The sequence below is a fragment of the Cibotium barometz genome, chromosome 56, assembly GCF_041138505.1.
Source record: "Cibotium barometz isolate CiBa-2024 chromosome 56, ASM4113850v1, whole genome shotgun sequence".
NCBI classification, from domain to species: Eukaryota; Viridiplantae; Streptophyta; class Polypodiopsida; order Cyatheales; family Cibotiaceae; genus Cibotium; species Cibotium barometz.
The window spans coordinates 28,880,756-28,896,079 of NC_141101.1; the positions used below are offsets into that span (position 1 = coordinate 28,880,756).

Genomic DNA, 15,324 nt, shown 5'->3' on the forward strand with positions numbered 1-15,324 from the left:
AATCCATAGATTAAAGTTAATCTCCCTGGTTAACAGAGGAGAGAGGGGAGAGGAGAAAAAGTATGTGGAATGGAGAAGGAGAGAAGAGAGGACTCTCTTCCTCTCTCCCTTTTTTTTCCGCATAGGCGCCCGGGGGGGGGGGGGGGGGGGGGGGTTGGTGGGCAGCAGCCGCGCCGGCGGTGAAAAAATCGCCCCCTCCCCTTAAAAAATCAAAACCACCAAAAGCTTAATTAAGCTTTTTTTAAAATGAGTTTTCTTATTATTAAAAAAAAGCTTTTGGAAATTTTTTAAAAAAAGCCAGAAAATGTGAAATTTGGGAAAAAATTTCTCTAAAAAATTCTTCTTGAACTTTTTGGCTTTTCATCTTCTGAAAAACCTTTGGCTTTCCGTTTTCCTGAAACCTTTTGGCTTTTCGAATTCCGGAAAAACTTTTGATCTTTCACATCCTGATTTTTTTTGTCTTTTCATTTTCCTGAAACTTTTGGCTTTCCGTATTCCGGGAAAACCATTGGAATTCTGAAATTTTTTGACCGTTCGTATTCTAAAGGCGTTCGGGGTTAATTAAAAATTTTAAAAAATTGTTGAAAATTAGTGAAAAATTAGACAAAGGTTATTTTAAATTTCAAAAAAAATGTGGGGTTGGTGTTTGGCATGTGGTGTGTCCATTCGGGCACCCGTGACCATTCAAATTCCTTTAAAATCTTATTTTTTAACCCAAAAAATTAGAAAAATCCATTAAATTGAAAACTTTCATTGGATTTGAGAATTGTCGAGTGGAATTGGAAATTTCGTGAACGATGGGATTCTCATGAAAAATTAGGAATATTCTAGAAATTATTTTTAGAAATCCTAAAAAAATTGGTATTTTTAAAATATCAATGGTATTTTAGCAAATTTATTTACTAAAAATTCTCTAGAAAAATATAGGTTTGGAATGCCATACGATAGGTTTGGTGGAATTCAAAATTATCGTATTCCTTTGACACTTTTTCATGATAATTTATTTTACACTTATTTAAGTGTGGTTTGTACTTAATTTTTTAAGCCTAAGATAAATTCTATCATGGGTTAGTTGATCAGTTTGTTTTGGTGGATTTTATTGGATGTTTTCCAAGTTTTATATGAACTCATCAGGTTCTACCTAGATCACTTATATCTATGGGTTTTTTAATAAGTGTTACACACATGTGTTTCATTTGCTTACTTTGGAGTTTTGTTAGAACGACACTACGTTCATATACTCCGGATTGATGAGTTGGCCACCAATTTTATTGCTTCTTTTGGCATGGTTAATGACCATTAGATGGCATGCATTGATTTTTATGATCAACTATGGTTTTTATGGATTTAAGGAGCTTTTATGCTTTTATCCATGGGTTTATAAGGATCTTTTGATCTTTTGGATAATTTCATGTGGTTTGAAGGTAGCATTTGCCTTCGTTTTTTGCATGCAATTTTAGACTATGTTCCTTGTACTCTTGTACATATTCCAACTCGGATACCTAGTTGTTTATAAGTGAGTTATTTTTCTACCCTAACTTTATTGAGTTTGTTGGGTAGTTATCATTAGAAAGGCGCCAATAATTCAATTTCTTTTTTAATGATGTACTCGGAAAGAGTTATTCCTTGATGTGGTCTTAGGTATATAGAGACAAGTTTTAGTATGTGAAAGTCTGGATAATGCCATCTTATTCCTTTTATACAGGATTTTATTCATATTTCCTAGATGGCATACTAGGGAGTTTCAAATTGTTAAGGTATGTATGGGTGGTATCATGGTGGTATGGGACACTAGCGATCTCTCACATATATTATCTTATGGGATAATTTGGGCTTAAGATTGTTGCTTTGCTTACATCACTTAGCATGTTGACCTCAATATTCAAAGACAATCTCATTTTCTAAATTCACTAGAAGTTGTAGTGTGGGCATTCTCTAGATAAACTTCTTTTATCTATAGCTTGCATGTTTTGATGAGGGTAATCTTGTCGGCATTTTCACTTGTTGAAATCTCTTTCTTTAGAGTTCAAACAAGTTTATCTTGTTGTGTTCGGATAAGGAAATTTGGATTCTTCCTTTGTTGGCATTTCTTTCTCTAGTTCCGTACTTTAGGTGATTTATATAATCAACCTGATGGTTACAGATGAACATATGTGACTCATTGAGACGTTGATGACTCTCTATGTTGATATGGATAACTCGGGACGTCGATTATTCCATATGCAGGTGCGAGTATGTCGAGGCGCGATGAATTCCTGGTTTCTGCTTTTATAATGCCATGTTTTTCTACTTTATTCCAAATGGTTTACAACGAGGAAGTTACTTTGAATGTGAATTGCTCTGATCATCCGCAGTCTGATGGGCAAACAGAGTGTATGAATCAGATTATAGAGGATATGCTTTATGCATATATCTCTGGAAAAGCATCAAATTGGGAAAAATATCTTCCAATGATGGAATTTGCCTATAACAATTTTAAATATACGGCTATTGGTTTTAGTCCGTTCATGCTTATGTATGGGTATCAACCCAAGGCACCTATTGATATCAGTCTTAAGGACATCGAGCTTGATGCACCGAGGGATTTCTTGTGAGATATGCAAGAAATACTGACCGAAGCTCGGGATTCTATCAGGAGTGCTCAGGATAGAGTACGATTTTATACTGCAAAATCTTGATGTTTGAGAAATATGCAATTCATCATATATGACTAAAAGTCACTAGAGTATTGGTAAGTCCAAAAACTCATAGTGACCAAACTGTGTTCTGAATGCAATCTTATACACATCCTTCGCCATTCTTACTTAAAGATAGCTGGACTTAAGGTCAATCTTGCTAAATACCCTAGCCCCTCTCAATTTATCTAAGTTCAATCTTACTTGAAGATAGCTAGACTTAAGGTCAATCTTGCTAATATAGGGTGACTATTGTTTACCATAATCTTGTTTAGGGCTTTATAGTCTATACACATACGGTAAGTGTTGTTCTTTTTCTTAACCAAACGTATGACTAATCAAACCTCTCTCTAAAAGTTCTTCCATGTGCCTTCTATTTGCCAATGCTGGATTTATTTTTTGCTGTAGCATATTGATTCTATAAGGTAGTGTATTACTTGGGTGAACTTCAACCTTGTGGTCTTTGGGTTTGGAATCTTGATATAAGGAGTGATCTCACTCACCACACAATTACCTTTCTAATTAGAGGACCATGTATACATAAATCAAAGCATGGTAAAGCATATGTAAAGCACATTAAAGCATAAAGAAAAATAACACAAGACAAACATTGGGTGCAAATCCACCCTCCCCTCCCCGGACTTGAGTGGCTCCACTTACCCATGCGGGTATTTTTTGATATTTTTTTTTCAAAATCATCCCAAAGAGCCATAATTAGCTTTCCTTACAAAATTGGGCTTGCCTTTTACCAAATTAACCAAAAGTTATGATAATTCCGTATGATACTACAAACGATAAATATGTGCCATGTACAGGTTTGCACCCATACAATGTCCTAGTCAGTTCCGTCTCATAAGTGCTCACTTATTACGTAACAATACTAATCATGTTAGTTACATACAATCAATTGGACTCCTCATAATCAATCTTAACATGCAACATAAAATAGGCACAAACATAAACACCAATAACACTAACTAAGTATGTAATATGGAATCACTCACGATACCAATAACACTAGCATGCCCCCAAATGTGCATACACTAATAACACTAGCCTGTTAATATTTAACATGGAATCATCCATGATACCAACTATCAGCATGGTGCAATGGTATTTCATACGTCCTATTCTAAAATAAAAGAATCTAGCTAACAACATGGCTAGGATATATGTGGTTGCTACATCATAATTCTTCACAACCATGACAACAGACAAGCTACAATCAGCTGCAAATATGTTTAGGCCTCAAAAATGTCATTAGCACTTCCTACAACATCACGAGTCCCTTACCCTTGCCCTGAGCTATAGGGTTCATTGTACCACATCCACCTCCTTTATTCATACCTCCAAGCTCCCTCTCTTGAAATAAGTTATGGAACACTTCACATGATTCTACTTGCCCCTTGGGCAAAAGCAAATTCCAAATTGTGTTTCGATCCCAAATATTCATGTCATACTTTTAATAGAGGTAACTCTTAATAATTTGCACCATTAAGAACACTTTAAGCAAGATATACATGCCATACTTTAATAGAGGCAATTCTCAATATTTTTCACATTGTGTTCCAACTCAAAATATACATGTTATACTTTTAATAGAGGTAATTCTCAATAATTTGCACAATTAAGAACACTTTAAACAAGAGAATAATCTACCAATAAGGGGAACCTGCCTTTGCTGACCACGTAGAAAGAAGTAGAGTTAAGAGAGAAACATTATATGTATATATGTATATGGGGAGAGAGAGAGAGAGAGAGAGAGAGAGAGAGAGAGAGAGAGAGAGAGAGAAACAATTAATGATATTTTTCTTATTGTTCTTTTGCCCTACCTGTGTCTCTTCTCTTTCTTATCCACATGAAGTTTTTGGATCACCAATGGTGTTAAGATTAATCAATTTCACCAATGGTGTTAAGACTAATCAATTTCACCAAACAACGTGTGACTATGATTTTACATTCGAAATGGACCCCACTAATGATATTGTTTTTGCACTCTAAAATGACCCATCAGACTGTAATTAAAAAGAAGATTAAATTATTTGTTTTGAACTTTTGGTTAAAATAAAATTTCTAAACAATGCAAAACTTAATAGAGGCAATTTTCGCCTGGAAAGACTTAAATAACACTCGTCGCTCAAAATCGAAGGCGGTCATCTCTGTGTGTGTTGTGATCGTTATCAAACCTAAGTGTGGCGAGATCGTAAAAAGAAAACTGTTTTCCTGTGCTTCTCTTCAGAAGCTGCGCAGGGCAGCAACGCCATAAGCTTTACAGAGCCGGGGAAAGTCGTTCAATGAATTCCTGCGACCCGAGTTAAGATATGGCGATGTATACTCGGCAGTTTTTCCTTATTAGCGTGCTTTTCCTGCAGGTAACTCTCCATTGAATGTGTGTGTGTGTGTGTGTCTGTGTGTTGGGAGGGTTTTGAAGATTCAATGTAATTCTTCACATACATCTACACGTACAATTTCAGGTAGATTCCATTGAATTCATGTATGTGTGTGTGTGTATTGGGGGTTTCTTGAAGATTCCATGTAATTTTTCATATGCTTCTACATGTACAATTTCATATCTGCACTGTCCATACACATAATATATTGTTGTATATACTCATATGCCCAGCCATTTGCTTCTTTTCCATGCAATTTGTAGTATGCAAGGATGCGGGGAAGTTGTAAAAGGGCATGCCCATAGTTGTAGACACACAATTTGAAAAATCATGGAAGAACATGAATACGCTCACACGCTTGCAGCACACCTGCGATGAGAGCAGGCAGTCATTCTTGCCATGGTCTCTAATCGCCTGATGGCCATTCAAGCACGCCCTATGTCAGCCAGGAGGCGGAGTTCGGGAGACAAAGTTTGATCTTTGGAGTGATGCGACAGGCAGGCATCCACAGTTTTGACATGTTGAAACATCTTTGAGGCAGCTGATGTGGTGGGATCCAGTCATGCTTGAATGAACTTCCTCCACCAATCTGTTGTGATCCATTTAATGGTGCGACAGAAAGCTTGCCTCATTATTGGCAAGACAATCAACCAAAACATATTTTTAAAGGGGGTCGTCATCTCACACATATTACAGGACCATATGGGTGGGCAAGTTTTAGAAGAGTAAAAGGGCTGAATGTAGGGGAAAGGGAGCAGTTGGACAAGTGGAACATCCTTGTGATGCCGACCCATGATCATAGCCCTCCTCATGCTTATACAAGACTTTAGCGCTTTTTTTTTCTTCTTTTCTGAATGGCTTTTGGCCTAAGATCCTCCCATAGTTACCAAATTTCACCGTACGTAGATAGTTGCCAGGGGCTTATTTATCCACCTGTAGTCGATGCTGCTGAGGAAGCATCAAGGGGGGTTTTGAAGCCAGGACCTCTTGGTCCCAGGCAAACACCTTCACCACATGAGCTATCACCTCATTGGCACTTTAGCGCTATTTTTATCTATACACTTATGGGATAATTGTCTAGCTCTCTCAATAGCCAACTGCTCATGTGTGACACTCCCTTGGCCCATAGGACATCAACCTATGCCCAGTGATGTAACATACTTCCCTCCACAACTCTTTCAAGACTCTAAGTCCATAATTTAACCCTTTCAAATGTTGCCTTGCTCAACCGAGGAGTCCGTGTTTTGAGATATCAATCTTGATTCTTAACAAATTAGTACCAATCTCAGCTATGCAAACATCCTACGCATTACTTGGGCTTATGCCAAATTACACAAAGTATAAGGTTAAACTTTGACTTACCTTGGACAAGTTCCTTGTTAAGCCATCATTGACTCCTCCATGAGTCAGCTAGGTTTTCTAATATGATGATAGCTTAAGACAACCTGTAGTTTGGAAAGAAACCTTTGAGTCTCTCCACCCAAGGTGACCCAAACATAAACGTGGTTTCTTTCTAAGAAATTCTCAAGTCTAATTATGCAAGGCAATGTCTACACTTTAGAGTATGACACTCAAATCTGCATTTGTATGCTCTTGAGAAACTAGGCATTAAGAATCTTCTTATTCAATATTCAATCACCATCCACCTTTTCCCCGAAGAGGTTAAGGTAAAAAATTTAAAGATCTCGAACCTTACCTAGTTCTCACTAGAGCAACTACAATGGCTTTCTGGTAAGGATGACAAACATTAATATCCAAATCACAATTGATGGCACTACCAAGGAGGTCTACCTTTTAGTGAGATCGTTTTTCAACTCTTTCACATATGGACATCCATTAATGCCAATGTGCAAAAAGATCCATGCTAAATGCCAAGGTATGCTGCATGCTGCATAATAGAGAATGAAACATCACAAATGTGACAGTGTTTTGACTTTGAATACACCACTAAATGTGGTTACAACTCACTTCCAAGTTCCAACTGGTAATCAAATGAGTACAAGTCTCAAGCTGGAATCTACTAGGTCTAAGCTGAAGTCTAAAAGCTGCAAGCACTAAAGTCTTAGATAGGATTTAAGAGTTAGGAGCAAGGACTCGAGGAACACTCACTTGGAGGCCATGCTATAACCGGTGTTTTGCACATGTGAATGGATGAATCCCGAGGAAGAACTCTGGTGTGAACCCAAGGACATGGCAAAACGTACTTTTGGCATGTGTACAAGGACTAGCTACCCTTGGTGCTGGGATCTATATTTGTACATGACGTGCCGAGGAGGAACTTGAACATCTGTATATAATTTTTGAGATACATATACAGCAGATGGGTGATGCTTCGAGTACTTTGATGCATTCATGTGCATTTTGAACTTCAATTTTTTTGTGTCCGACTTGTATTAGTGCCTGCACAATGCTTGGGTTTACTGCTTGTGCTTTGTCCATAGGGTCGGAGACACTTGGAAACCCCTCTGGATAAATCTCCTCCATGCTCACTTAGCGTCCGTTGCTTTAAGTACACATCTGGTGTGCTCCTGACTGCCTCCTCATAGTGCTATGTATAATGAAGAATCTTCCCAACGGGTAGCTTGGCTGTGCATCTAAGGGCTGTTGAAATCAATCTACAATCACACAAGGCTAAGTGTATATTATATAGGGGCAGCTTTGGGGTTTCCTATGAAATGAGGAAGTGCATATTCGTTTACCGGGGGACTTGTTAATAAAATTTCATGTGGACAAAACGTTGCTGCTTTTAAATACTTGCTTAGGGAATCAAGAACCATGCATTGACTCTAAGATCTTTGGCTTCATACAGAAGTTGTAGTCAGTAATCCACTCAGTGAAGAACTACAGAATCATTTTACACATGCTTATTGGTGCACATTTGCATGCTTAGGATGCCTTTGTGAAAAGGGGTTCAAGTTGCTCTACTCCACTATTTGCTAGTGCAAGAAAGGATTTCAAATGAGTTTTGGGATTGGTAATGCACTAGCTTCATTTAGTCTGGTAGTTAATTGTAGTTTCTCGTTTTTGCTTGCAGGTGATCATTCTGGGATCAGAAGGTGCACATGCGGCATCAGAGTACGTGCTTAAGAAGCCACATCGTCTTTGTTTCTTCATTATCAAAAGATCTATGCCATTTACTTCAACGCTCTATTTTTCTCTCTTATTTCGTTCACAGTTACTGGTTGTCATTTTCAACTCAAATCGTTTTGTAATGATCCCTCCTGACCTCTTTAAAGGTTGAACGGCCCATTTTCAGGCTGGCCTGTAAGATTCTGCATAACATCACCAATCAAGGAGGTTTTACAGCAAGACTAAGAGTGCCAACTAGTGCCCAGTGGGTCAGTGGTAGCTAGCCATGCAAGGCCATCATTGTGAGGTTTCAACCTAAGGAAAAAGAGTGATTTCGTGTAGCAATGGCTACCTCAGAACTGTCGCCACAGAACTTACGCCTAGCATATGACTTAGTTGAGATACGGGGGAGAAAAGGGAAGCGATGGATCCATTAAAGGGGCGAGGGCAAGGAGCAAAGGAGTCAAAAGGAACAATAAAACGGAAAGTAGATCAGAAGAGAGCGAACACGGCAGTTGCTCCACAAGAAAGCGGACATATGTTTCAGAATGGAGCATTTTAGATGCAACCAATTGACACAACAAAGATGGAGGGGAACATTAGTATTGTTCTTTCACCATGTGTCAAGACACAAGAAGAGGGATTCTTTTGAAAGAATGGGGATCCCACATGAAAGAGACCAGAATGCTTTGGCCTAGTGAACAAAGTCAAGGTGTTCGTGCTCCATGATCTTAAGCTGTACTGATCGATTCACAATTCATTCATTGATTGGCCACATCACATTATTACTTTTAGTAAGGTGACCCAGGCTTTAGATTTTGTTATGATTCTTAACAGCTCATTAGGACACCTCATTCTTGAGTGTTGCTTTCCTTTGGATCCTTGTCCTCAAGCACTCCAGAACAAACATAATCAGATCACAGAGCACTTTCCATTGGTGTGTATGGGTACCCACCAAGGAAGGGAATGTACCCCCATGAGGCATTATGCACTTGCCATAAGAGCAAAATAGTTATTTCCACTGCAGGTACCTGACATGTGCATTGCTTGGCCTTTTTCCATTTGCACATAATGGTGTGTTGTAGATGTGTTACGAATGCAGACGTCCTGAATGGGCTAGGATGATACCTACCCAGAAACTAGATTATCTTGGGGTCAGTGTGTGTCCATTATTGTGGTCCTTCCATGCTTTCTGTCTGCTCCAGGCTGTCACATGGGATACACTTACATATGTTTCATGGCTTTGGTACTATTATCTGATGTCATGCCATCCCCTAGAGGGGCTAAATCCTATGCATGTAGCATTTGGTTTTTCAGGTACTTTATCTAATTTCTTTTGAAGTTGTAGATTTTACCCCTTTGTTCATCTGAACAGGATTAAACATGAAGAGAACTATTGTGCTATGTATGGTATATGCGGAGCTCGAGAGGATGGAAAACCTTTGAATTGTCCAGACTTTGTACCAGCAATAGAGGTGGTTTTCTGGAAAGTATTTGTATCTGAAGAAACTAGCAGTTCAACAAATGTTTTGATAAATGTGCTTGCAAGTCTGTAACAGGATGTGAGGAAGTCTTTGTAATTATACCTATCAAATGACTGTTACAGCCCGATGCCTTACTTTCTGCTAAGATCCAAAGTCTATGCCCAACTCTTACGGGGAATATATGCTGCACAGCGGAGCAGTTCGGCATTTTGCGGAGTCAAGTGCAGCAGGTAATGTGTTTGCCCATCTCATGACTTTTAGGAAGAGCGCCTTTGGTTCATCACCATCTCCGAGGCTCTTGAGTAGTAGTTCCACCAATTCTGAGTTTTGAGCGTTGCATGCATGGATAAACAAATTAGTGAAAATGATTATAACTACAAAGTTTTACTAGGTAAGATACACTATGTTGCTTGCTGCACAATGCAGATTGAGATTTAATATTACTTTATACATGTGACCATTATGTGCGGATAGATCTAGCTATTATTATGTGTGATGCTAGACAAAGCATGTGGCCTTTTTTGGCAGTGCGCCAAATCTTCTTAAGCTGTCAACAAACACCTGGCCTTTACAGGCCACCAGCCATGTACATAGGGGGTCCTATGTGCATCCAGGCTGCCCAACCATGCCAGTGTGCCATACCTTCCTAAGCCATTCACCTGGCCTTTATAGCATAGTTGAGGGAAACGGGGAAACGGAAATGGAAACAGATATGGAAACGAAAATTTTGAGGAGAGCTGAAACAGAAACGGAAATGCCACGTCAACAAGAAGGGCTAAGGGAGGGGAGGGCTTGAAAGTTCACGATTGCTTGTACGCTCATTAGATCCCATTATGACATGAATTTTATGGTTTATAAGAATAAAAGGGGAATAAAATGGATATCAGTTGTTGTAGTGTGACATTTTCTTACTAGTTCATGTTGATTTGGGTGGAAAGATCTCCGAAACGTGTGGTGTTGTGGGAAACGGCAAGCTGAAACGTTTCCCCTGTTAGATGAAACGTTTTGGGCCGCCGTTTCAGGGTTACCGAATGTTTCGGTGACCAAAATGCGTTTCAGTCCCCCACCTACCCTGAAACACGTTTCGGCCCTCAAAAACAGCTGTTTTGGGCCATTTCTTGTAACTATGCTTTATAGACCATCCCATGTACATAGGGGGTGCTAGGTGCATCCGGGCTGCCCAACCATGGCTACTCCTTATACTGGGGGACTTACATACATAAGCTAGCTGTGGTGCTGGATGAGGGTGGAGCATTGCTATCTACCGTGAAGGTAAACTACTTATAATGGGACTACAATGCAGAAGTATGGCTGAGAACTTGTACTCCAATTGTTGCTGGCCTGACTCCTCTGTGCATTGTTATGTTTAACTTAGAAAGTAAAGGTGTACAATGGAGACACTTTCTATGCAAGAAGGCAGCATCGTTAAGTTTTTTCTCCTATGTCCATGTGTGAAAAAAGTTTCAATTAGATTTTTTTTTTGGAGAACATTTAATCTGAGAAAAGCCTCGTTGTTTTGTTCTGTGTCCTTTCTCCATTTTTATAAAGTTTTTTTCTTCTATCTAAGCAACTCAACTCGATCTTTTGATCTCTACAGGCAGTACCTTTTCTTGTTGGATGCCCTGCGTGTTTACGGAATTTCTTGAACCTTTTCTGCGAGCTTTCTTGTTCTCCAAACCAAAGCCTTTTCATTAACGTAACATCAGTGGCAGAGGTAATCGAGTTCTGAGGCATATATATTTATATTTTTAAAGAGGAGGAATATTCTAGGGGTCAACATGTGTTGCTGAATTATTTTTCACTAAAATTGAGAGGCATTGTGGTTTTAAGGTTCTTTTGAGTGGCTTTGCAGGTAACTGGCAATTCGACTGTTACCGGGATTGATTTCTTTGTGACAGAAGAGTTTGGCAAGCTACTGTATGAGTCGTGCAGGGATGTCAAATTTGGTGCCATGAACACCAGAGCCATGGACTTTATTGGTGGTGGTGCCAAGAATGCTGAAGGTAAATTTTGATGGTTAAGGATGTAAAGAGTGTTCGCATGTTGAGTGGGGTCACACAAGAGGTTTCGTTATCAGTTATGTGTCACCATGGACAGTTTAATTTGAAATTTTGTTTTAAAATGGATTTTGAACCAGCATGGTAAACTCAGGGAGCGACTGTTTGTATTGCAGAATGGTTTACATTTATAGGTAAAAAGGCAGAGCTGTATGAACCAGGATCCCCATTTGCAATTCAATTCAATTCAGCAGCTCAGAGCTCATCCTCCATGGAGCCTCTCAATGTGTCAGTGGTTCCTTGCTGGGACACTTCACTTTCTTGCTCTTGCGGAGACTGCCCTTCAGCCAGCTATTGTGCAGACACAGGATCTCCTTCATCACGCGACACTGATAATTATTGCACTGTGCATGTTGGTCTCATTCAGGTTGACTTTGGAATCTGTTCTTTGTGGAGGAAATTTTTATTAATCTTTAATTGAGATAAGGTGGTTGTTAATTTGACCTTTTATAATTCAATAAATTAAAGCATTTATAGCTGTCAGTTATTAATTTGATTCTTAATTTCTCACCTTGCTGAATGGCAGGTGCGATGTGTTGATTTGACCATGGTTTTTTTGTATATTCTGGTTGTCTCTGCCATCTCTGCCTTGTTCTGGTCAAGCTACAAACGTAAAGGGCACCAAGGGCAAAGTGTGAGGGAACCTCTTCTCAAATTTGAGGAAGAGAGTGAACTACATTCTGTCAGTGATAATGATGTAGAGGTCACAAATGTGCAGGTAATGCGACACGTTGTAGATGCCAGAGGAAGCCATCCAATTCTGATGAATCTTTTATTAGGAGCTTTTTTTGCTACAGGTACTTGAAAGTGAGGCTGCAGAGAAACAAGTCGTTCGTAAGCCTTTTGTACAGAACCTCTTGTCGAGATTCTTTAGGTACTTCTCTTCAACGTCTCATACCTGATGTTTTTGCACATGTTTGTGCACGTAGTCCAAGATACTTGCATAAATAGTCCTTAGCATTATCTGGAGAGGCAATGGAGAAAGTGCTTGCATACATACACTGGTATTCAGCTGAGGATTCCTTCCCTGTAGACAAATAGTTCTGCAACCCTCTATCCTATACCAATCGTGCTAATAATTTGCAACTTGTGGTTTCAGCTGGTTACTTGCCTTAATGTAGTGCTGTATGTGAGGGAGAGTAGAGGTAGGTGAAGATTATCTTGGCTCTTTTTGAGAGCTGCCTGCTGTCAGATGCATCATTCTTAAACAGAGATGTTGCGTTATGACTAATGGGGAATTGTTAGGGATAAGGGGTAGGGTTTAGCAGAGTGCAGGCCGTTTGTGAGCCCTATCTGTAAACAGGGACAGGTTCACAGTGAATCAAGGATTCGGGATGCAGACAGGCAGGCGAGGTGCATGCCTATGGTCGATTTCCAAGTTGTGTCTGGGCTAATGTGAATGGGAGGCTAGGAACTGAGGTAGTGTTTGGATACGTAAGCTCAGTATGGCAAAGATGTGGACTGGTCGTGGGCAACCTTTTGGGCAGATTTTAGCCATTTCAGTTGCATTTCTCTTGAAATTCTTTTATAGATATGTCCCTATCACTGCCTTGTAGGTGCGTGGTGAATTGATCACTTATTGATTTAGTGGGCTTGTCTTGATCTGTATACTATATTTTGTAAGAGTTTTCTTGGCCTGCCTTTGTAAAAGGAAGGCCTTAGTTATGTAGTAAGATTTCGCCTTAGCAAAGTAAAAAAAAAGGTTGTTTATAATGTCCCTTCTTCGTTTTGTCTCATAGATCCATTGGGTCTTTTGTTGCAAGACGTTAATATATCATCTCCTCCTTCCCTCCTCCTCCTTCTAATTCTTCTTTGGAATTGTAATGGATCAGACATAGGGGGGTTTATAGAAACATACACAGATAGAGATGTAGTCTTTTAAACAGAAACTCACCAAAGCCCTGAAAGAGGGCTATTTGATGTCACATGACATGTATGGGAATCAGCCTTACGGAAACAAACATGCACCACTGGAGGGGTGCGTGGCTTAGTGGGGGTGGCATGCCTCATTAAGCACCATATGCGACAGATACACAAAGTGATGGGGAAGCACGGTTTATGTGGGTGTGATTCGCCAGGCCTAGCATGAGAGTTACACATATTGCAGTATGCTACTTCCCACCAGAAAACTAGAGGTTTGCATGCAGTGAGACAGAAAGTTGGGAGTCCCCATTTACACCTCTATTTGTTGACATTACAGAGTTCTCCCAGCAGCAGGGGGGGGGGGGGGGGGGGGGGGGGGGGTACTCCTACTAGGGGACTTCAATGCTCGGGCAGTAGGCAAGAGAGTGTAAATGTGTGATTTCCATGATGATGCCATCAGATTTTTAGAGATTGATTTGGCTGAAATGGGATTACAGAGGAGCAACAAAGATGAAGGGAATGTCACAGCTTATGTTAGGCATTTCCCAGAGATGGGGGAATGCATGAACTGGTTATATGCAATGGGATGACAAGATGGCCACAGTCAGATAGCCTTACATCCTTCCCACATGCAGGGGGGGACTAGCACGGTGGACTACCTCATGGGGTCTCTTGCTTTCATACCACAGATCCTGAATTTCACCATCCCACCCCCACCCATTTTGGCCAACCATGCTTCTCTCTCACTTACAGTCTCTTGCCCCATTTTGACTCACACCTATGCGTTCCGCCACCACCTACACCTTTGATCATAGTATGGCCAAGATCTATGGGGTGGTGCTTGAGGACATAATCAGCTCTGTGGCAGAGTATCTGGGTTACAGGGCAGTTGGTCAAGCACGTTTCAGGAGAGATTTCTCCACATTGAACCATAAATTCACTGAGCACTCTCCCACAGAGGAAGCACGATCACCATGGAAGCATGTGTATTGCTGCTTCGTGGATTTCCGCAAAGCTTCTGATTTGGTGCCTCGATCCCGGCTCATTGGACGCTTGCAAGAGCAAGAGTTACCACATGATGCAATTTGGGCTGTGATGTCACTATATGAGGTAGTACTAGATGGGCTGAGTGTGTGCACGTGGCAGTTTCTGGGGAGAGATATGTCGCACTATTGGGGTTAAGCAAGGCCGTCTGCTCTCACCAACACTATTTGGGCTATATATTGATGAGATTGCTGTTAGAAGTCATCTCCTGTCTTTCTGTAGACACCAAGGCCTTTGTTGTGGGTGTGCCCGCCCTTGTAGGTGTTGTTCTCATTTTTCCTCACTCCCCGTATTTTTCCCCCATTTTTCCTATTTTTTCTGTGGCTTGGGTGGCACTTCTATGGTGGCAGGAGATCTTGGTAGGTGGCCGACTGTACCTGCAGTACCCGACTTCAGCTCTGGTGCTGGCCGACTGTGGTACAGGTCGTGGACACCCTGGCATTGCTGGCCAACTGGTCATAACTGGCCGAGTGGGTGTCTATGGGCTGGTCGTGGAGATCTAGGCCTGTCGGCTGCCTATGAGCAGGCCGACTGCAGTGTTGGGGCCATATAAAATGGCCCCATAGCCCCCTTGTCATATCGTATCATATTCGGGATCTTCTTTGTGTATAAAGAGCAGAGTTCACAGTGAGGGCAGGTTGGAGATAGTTCCCGATTGGTAGAGGGGGGAAGCATTCCTCCCAGGTGTTGTATGTTCCGTCACTTGGTTTTCATTTGTTGTCAGTGCATCAGGTTTGCAAGA

At 40.5% G+C, this 15,324-nt stretch overlaps 1 protein-coding gene across 1 annotated transcript in view; it reads left to right on the forward strand.

Moving 5' to 3' along the window:
• The first annotated feature begins 4,702 nt into the window (after positions 1–4,702).
• The window catches only part of LOC147607099 (uncharacterized), a 50,010-nt gene continuing 39,388 nt past the window's right edge, over positions 4,703–15,324 (forward strand). Inside the window, exons 1-9 of the mRNA XM_086791327.1 lie at positions 4,703–5,047; positions 8,100–8,140; positions 9,510–9,609; positions 9,741–9,848; positions 11,216–11,332; positions 11,471–11,621; positions 11,792–12,042; positions 12,202–12,393; positions 12,473–12,549. Coding sequence (XP_086647453.1) covers positions 4,997–5,047; positions 8,100–8,140; positions 9,510–9,609; positions 9,741–9,848; positions 11,216–11,332; positions 11,471–11,621; positions 11,792–12,042; positions 12,202–12,393; positions 12,473–12,549 — 1,088 coding nt within the window. The 5' untranslated portion in view covers positions 4,703–4,996. The remainder of the gene's footprint in view (positions 5,048–8,099; positions 8,141–9,509; positions 9,610–9,740; positions 9,849–11,215; positions 11,333–11,470; positions 11,622–11,791; positions 12,043–12,201; positions 12,394–12,472; positions 12,550–15,324) is intronic.